This window comes from Sinocyclocheilus grahami, unplaced genomic scaffold, assembly GCF_001515645.1.
Source record: "Sinocyclocheilus grahami isolate Dianchi unplaced genomic scaffold, SAMN03320097.WGS_v1.1 scaffold108.1, whole genome shotgun sequence".
NCBI lineage: Eukaryota > Metazoa > Chordata > Actinopteri > Cypriniformes > Cyprinidae > Sinocyclocheilus > Sinocyclocheilus grahami.
Genome location: NW_015505287.1, coordinates 884,123 through 891,097, shown reverse-complemented (window position 1 = coordinate 891,097; position 6,975 = coordinate 884,123). Strand labels below are relative to the sequence as shown.

The following is a 6,975-nucleotide window of genomic DNA, read 5'->3' as shown; positions in this document are numbered from 1 at the left end:
CTTCTGTGTGACACATTTGCAGTTTAAATCGGGACTTTTTTGCATTGTGCCATTGGTTTTGAGTTTCCTGTTTCATCATTGCTAGAAGTGAACTTTCAGTGGGAGCAAAGCACTGATGCTCTTTTAAAAGGACCGTTTATGTTCATGTTTAGGCACGAACAAGTCCATCAACTCGCCAAAGCCCAGAAGACCTGCTGAGATCGGCTCCTTAAGTGTTTCTGCAATACGAGCCGAAATTAACAACCACCAAAAGAATTTGGACGGGCGCGTTTGTTATGGATAGTGGAGTTGGAAGTCTATAATTTTGAGATAATCGTTTTATCACTGAGTTTTCAGCCTTAAACCCATGCCTGCTCCTGGGAAAATGAGAAAGCCTGATATTAAAATTGTAATCCTGGGAGACATGAATGTAGGGAAAACGTCCCTCCTGCACAGGTACATAGAGAGAAGCTTCAAGGAAACTTTAAGCACAATCGGCGGAGCGTTCTTCTTGAAGCAGTGGGGTCCCTACAACATCTCTATCTGGGATACAGCGGGTAAGATTGATTTTGGCCAATACAACGGAAATAATCAGATGCAGAAACCTGCAGTTAAAGGTGCTTATGGAAAACGTTTAATTAATATAGTTATTGTTTCTAGAGAGAGTAACTATATATATATATATATATATATATATATATAAAATTTTCGTGATATTTAGAATTTGATATTTTGACTGGGACAAGAGTTCTTCCACCTGTGATTATGTTGAAATCAAGTGACACGCATAGTCTTGTAAATTCCTGAATGTCCCTGATCCTATGACATGGAACATCATTAATCTAAAAAAATCTAATCGAGCATGATCTGCCAAAATTAACTATATTTTGTGGACAATATTTTATTTTTATATTTATTTATTTTTGCCTCTTTTTATCTTTTGCCAGTTTCTAAAAGCAGTAGCCTAATTGAGAAAAAAAGGGAAAAGATTACTCTGATATATTGCATCAGTGACTGCAGTTGTCTTGTGTTCTTTGCAGGATTTTGCAATCTTGGTAGTTTCAGCAATAATGTGGAAATTTTTAGTCCTGAATGTCCCTGATCCTATGACATGGAACATCATTAATCTAAAAAAATCTAATCGAGCATGATCTGCCAAAATTAACTATATTTTGTGGACAATATTTTATTTTTATATTTATTTATTTTTGCCTCTTTTTATCTTTTGCCAGTTTCTAAAAGCAGTAGCCTAATTGAGAAAAAAGGGGAAAAGATTACTCTGATATATTGCATCAGTGACTGCAGTTGTCTTGTGTTCTTTGCAGGATTTTGCAATCTTGGTAGTTTCAGCAATAATGTGGAAATTTTTACACGGAATTTTAGCAGTCATTGATAGGAAGCATGTCTTCATGCACATTTGCTGAATGAAAGCAACAGATCTAAATGTTGTATTCCATCAAACTATTTAAACTGTGTGTGTGTTTAAAGACATGTTAAAGATTAAAGCAAAAGGATAGGCCTATTTGATTGTTCTGGCCTTTATCTAAACATGTCGATGAGGGTAACATGTTTTTGTTGCTGTGATCGTATGGCTCAGCTGATAGTAATGACTTTACTTCCTGTCAGAACCTGACACTGGCTGCATTGTTAGCTGTTGCTGTAGCTCATTGATTTTTTGAGGTTGTTTTCACATAGCCTACTGCACATTGCACACACATCTCATTTTAACTGACAAGGAAAACAAACAACAGCTTCTTATTTAACACTAAAATGACTTTAAAAAGTTGTCATTAAATTGAAAATTTAATTTAATTTAATTATTTCAAATGTAATTTAATTGAATTTAAAGTATATAATAATATGCACAATTGTTGGTATTTAGATATTTAGTTATTTAGAAGGAGTATTCTCTTTTAACACTTAAAATTGTATAATTGTACTGTACATATTTAACCCCTTTTATTAGCCCCCCCCCCCCCTATTTTTGACTGCCCCTCCCCCACACCGGTGGGATGTTTGCGATTACACATTTTTTAACGATAATATCTTGGTCTAAACCTAAAGTAATTTTGACAAACTATATATAATTTGAAAGGTTTCAGACTCTAGTTTTCATATTTGGTGACTGTTTTTCAAAGAAATGACTGAGCAATAGATACATAGCGATAGATTCTCCATTTGTGATGTGGTGCCAAACACACTCTTATTCTATACTTATGTGTTTTAGAGATTGAATTCAAATCAAATATTAAAGTTGCTGCCCAAACTATATCTGAATAGGATGTCTACTTCATAAATATTTTGAAAATTATGGAAATGTATGGTTCAGAACACTTAAATAATAAATTAAAATCAGAGTCCCTGTATATCATCTAGTGGAAAAGTTTGGTTCTGCATCCACAAAATCTTACTGAAAAGTAAATTTTTTTTGAGATATCAACCTAAAATTTGGCTCAAAACTTGTTCAGATGATTGGCTTGGATTTTTTTGAAGATTTGGAGGTAAACATGTTTTGTAAAATGTATATTTTATATATAATATAAAAAAATATATATATTTTTATATTTTACATTTTCATAAAATTAAACCTATAAGATTTTTTTTTAAATAAATTTACTTCTACAATAATCTGTGATGTTTCACCTTTAAAAAGATACCAAGCTTAAGTCTGTGCTCCAAAGTTTTCAAGATTTATAACAATTTTAGCTGGAAAAGTCATTTTTATGTCTATGCTCAAAAAGTGGGACATACAGTTAAAAGGCCAAACAGTTTTGTTTTCACAAATTTTGAAATTAAAAAGTTGTTAAACTCATCAAGACGCTGGCACTACGAGGCACTTCAGGACTAGAGTTGAGGAGCTCTGACATACAACAAAGGAATTTGTTGTATTGTGTCTGTGTTGTATTGTTGAATTTGTGTCTGTAGTTGCTTTTGAATGGCTGCCTATGCGGGTCAAATTGACCAGTGAACATCACAAACGTATAAACATTTCTGTATGTACATTTCACAACACATCAGCGTGTTGAAACTGTATGCATGCTCATGACCCTAAATGAGAAAAATTTCAAGAAAAACAACATGGGTTAAATAGCATTTCAGATAGACTGAAAAAATAAAAGATAGCAAATTTTTGCCACCTGTGGCTGGCGAAATAGTTTTCTGCATTTGAAATAAGTGGGGGAAATGCTATTATTTTTAGCTTCATAGTATAGTAAAAAACTAAAATAAAAAATATAAGCAATAAATGTTATCATTTTGGCTCTGTAGAGTTGTCTTAGAACATTAAAATTGGCGGGTCAAATTGACCCGGGAACAGTACGAACGTAACAAAATTTTTTGTGGACATGTCAAAACACATCAGTGTGTTGAAACTTTGCATGCATGTTCATGACCCTAAATGAGAAAAAGTCACAAAAGGTCAAGAAAAAAAACATAAGTTAACTGATATTTCCGACAACTCAAAAATCTAATTGGGTCAAATTTACCCGGAACAGTACATGAGGGTTAAACTCAATTTATTAATGCTTGATAAACTTACTGTGGCTGAAAAACATATTTATTTATTTTTTCATTTGTGTCTTTGTTTAATTTGTCATATTGTTTGTAATTGGTTTCTTTATTCTTATTTTTAATAACAAAAACAAAATAAAGTAACATAAATAATTATATCGTCAAATAAAATTCTGATAATATTGCCCACCCTTACCCCCATATGCCAACCCATTTTTCACATATGCTTTGTAGAAACAAAAATTACATCAGTAAAGGATTTACGGTACAATGCAACTCCAAGGCATTATTTAAAAGCAGAAAGTTCTGTCAACATTTACTCAACCTTATGCACAAGCACAATTTATTTTCTTTGTTCTGTGAAAGCACAAAAATTAAGCGTTAATATTACAATCATGTTACATTTTCACATGTGCTCTTTTCCATAAAATGAAAGTGATTGGTTTTCTGAAGCCATAGATGAAGCCATAGATGTAGCTATGAGGAACAGAAATTTCTTCAGAAAATTCCAGTGACCCCATATACATGTTCAGAAGAAATCATGACCTTGAGATGGGGTTGAAAAAGCAAAATTATTTGATTTCATTGTTAGTGTGCTAAATGAATAGATTGGCCTAAATGTTCTTACTTCATTAAAGAGTAACCCAAACATTACAATTTTGCCATTATTTACCTACTCTCATGTTGTGTGACACATATGCTGTCATTTATTTCCATGTCACACAAATAAGAATTTTTAAGTCAGAAACTGGACTTATCGGGTTCTTGATTTTAATTTACTGACTCAGTGATCCTGTCACAATAGTTTTCAAGTTGACAGGTCATTAGAGGGCAAGATTACTGAATAACAACTTCAATTTCATTGTTTCTGCTTTACTGTGGTTTTTTTTCTTCCAGAGCTTTGCGGTACACTATGAACAGTCATGTACTGTATACAGTCATGAACTGTATATAATTATTATTTTCCAAATAGATAGATAGATAGATAGATTTTATGTAAATAAATTGCTAAATGTAATTTATACCAGTAATGCAAAGCTGAATTTCATCAGATTGATTTCATTGTTAGTGTGCTAAATGAATAGATTGGCCTAAATGTTCTTACTTCATTAAAGAGTAACCCAAACATTACAATTTTGCCATTATTTACCTACTCTCATGTTGTGTGACACATATGCTGTCATTTATTTCCATGTCACACAAATAAGAATTTTTAAGTCAGAAACTGGACTTATCGGGTTCTTGATTTTAATTTACTGACTCAGTGATCCTGTCACAATAGTTTTCAAGTTGACAGGTCATTAGAGGGCAAGATTACTGAATAACAACTTCAATTTCATTGTTTCTGCTTTACTGTGGTTTTTTTTCTTCCAGAGCTTTGCGGTACACTATGAACAGTCATGTACTGTATACAGTCATGAACTGTATATAATTATTATTTTCCAAATAGATAGATAGATAGATAGATAGATAGATAGATAGATAGATAGATTTTATGTAAATAAATTGCTAAATGTAATTTATACCAGTAATGCAAAGCTGAATTTCATCAGATATTATTCCAGTCTTCAGTGTCACATGATCCTTCAGAAATCATTCTAATATGCTGATTTCCTGCTTAGGAAACATTTCTTATTATTATAAGTGTTAAAAACAGTTGTTTTGCTTTTGTGGAAACCCTGATGCACTACAATTCAAAGGTTTTGTGTTTTAAAAGATTAAAAAGAGATTATAAACTTTTATCAGCAAGGCTTAAATTAATCAAAAGTGACAGTAAATACATTTATACGATTTATTTTTCAAATGCTGTTTGCTTGAACTTGCTATTTATCATATTTATCAGCACAACTGGTTGCAACATTCATAAATAATAAGAAATGTTTCTTGAGCAGCAAATTAGAATAATTTCTGGAGGACACTGAAGAATAAAGCAGTGGCGGCTGAAAATTCAGATTTGCGTCACATGAATAAATGACATAAAATAGAAAAGTTATTTTAAATCATAATAATATGTTGCAGTATTACTGTTTTTATTTTATTTTTGATCAAATCATTTCAGCCTTGGTGAGCAGAAGAGACTTCTATCAAAAACATAAAGTTCAAACTTTTGAAATGTTGACAGTTTTTAGTTTTTTTTCAACTGCTTACACGCAAAATCTTTACTTGTCACACAATTTCTGAAACCTGACACTCAAACAGGACAGTCAACCACACACCAAATCTGCAAAACCATACTAATTCTCACCCTTTGACTCGGTTTTCAATTTTATAAAACACTTTGCAAAACACAACACACAATTCTCTATGCAACACACAAAAACCTAACAGGAATTAATATTATGTCAAAGGTGTTTGCAAATGTTTGCTTTTGAGATGTGTTTGTGATATTTTGAATGCAGTGTTTCATTTTGCAAGAGATGTGATGCATTTAGAATTTTGTGTGTGCAATTCTTGGATTTGTGTGTAAAATTTTGAAAAAAAGAGGCAAAGTTTTGAAAATGTAAGCAGTTGAAAAAAACTGTAATATTTGTATTTCTGTGCTTCTTATTTCATCAGGTCGTGAACAGTTCCACGGTCTAGGCTCCATGTATTGTCGTGGCGCTGCAGCCTTCATTCTCACGTATGATGTCACAAACTGGCAGAGCTTCGTAGAGCTTGAAGATCGCTTCCTACCTCTCACTGACTCGGCCAATAGTGACAGCATATTTGCCATTGTGGGCAACAAAGCAGATCTCACTGACCCTCAAGCCCATGTTATGACCCTGGAGGAAGTCAGGGCAGAAGAGGGTAGTGTGCTTCCCCTTCCATTCTTTCCCACACCTCCAGACTTTCCCTTGCACAAACAGGTGAATCAGGATGATACCATAGCACTGTACAACCGCATAATTCGCTATAAGGCACTAGAGGGCACCAGCCCACCAGCGGAAAAGATGTGCTTCGAGACAAGTGCTAAGACTGGATTTAATGTAGATATTATGTTTGAGACACTCTTTGATCTGGTGTTGCCATCCATCATTCAAAAATGCTCCCAAAGTGAGTCGCCAATATTGTATTTGGAGGACTATAATGAAGAGGGGATGAAGAGCAAAGGGGATTGTTGCACATGAAAATATTTGCAGAAGAGCATCTGGAGTCTTGCATGAATGTCCATTTATTTATGGACGTTGTTATTTGATCTGTTTTAGAACTGTTTACTGTCAGAGTAAATATTGTACATTGTCAGTGAACAAGTGCACATTGTTATCTCTGTTCTGTCTCATATGTCATTGAGTGTGTGTTTGTATGTGTATCTGTTTGTATGTTTGAGATAATCTTGTTTTCACAAATAGAATTTGAACTTAAGTTACTAGTGTTTTGGCCCTCAAGTTGATCACTTGCTTCTAATATTTTATTTTGAATTAATTTACTGTGATTACATTATACAAATTTGTGTTTATATATGATCTTTAATGACTCTTGACTTATTTAATAAAGGTTTATGAATAT

At 33.0% G+C, this 6,975-nt stretch overlaps 1 protein-coding gene across 2 annotated transcripts; it reads left to right on the top strand.

Annotated features, from left to right (window-relative positions):
* The first annotated feature begins 72 nt into the window (after positions 1 to 72).
* On the top strand, positions 73 to 6,640 carry LOC107588866 (ras-related protein Rab-20-like). Of its 2 annotated transcripts, none has more exons than XM_016277107.1 (2): positions 73 to 536; positions 6,046 to 6,640. In XM_016277107.1, exons 1-2 carry the CDS (start codon positions 347 to 349, stop codon positions 6,594 to 6,596), a joined length of 741 nt encoding a protein of 246 aa, XP_016132593.1. In that variant the 5' UTR covers positions 73 to 346; the 3' UTR covers positions 6,597 to 6,640. The 2 variants fall into 2 exon arrangements, with proteins under 2 accessions (XP_016132593.1, XP_016132592.1); XM_016277106.1 differs by having other exon boundaries at positions 73 to 596.
* Positions 6,641 to 6,975: the final 335 nt, after the last annotated feature.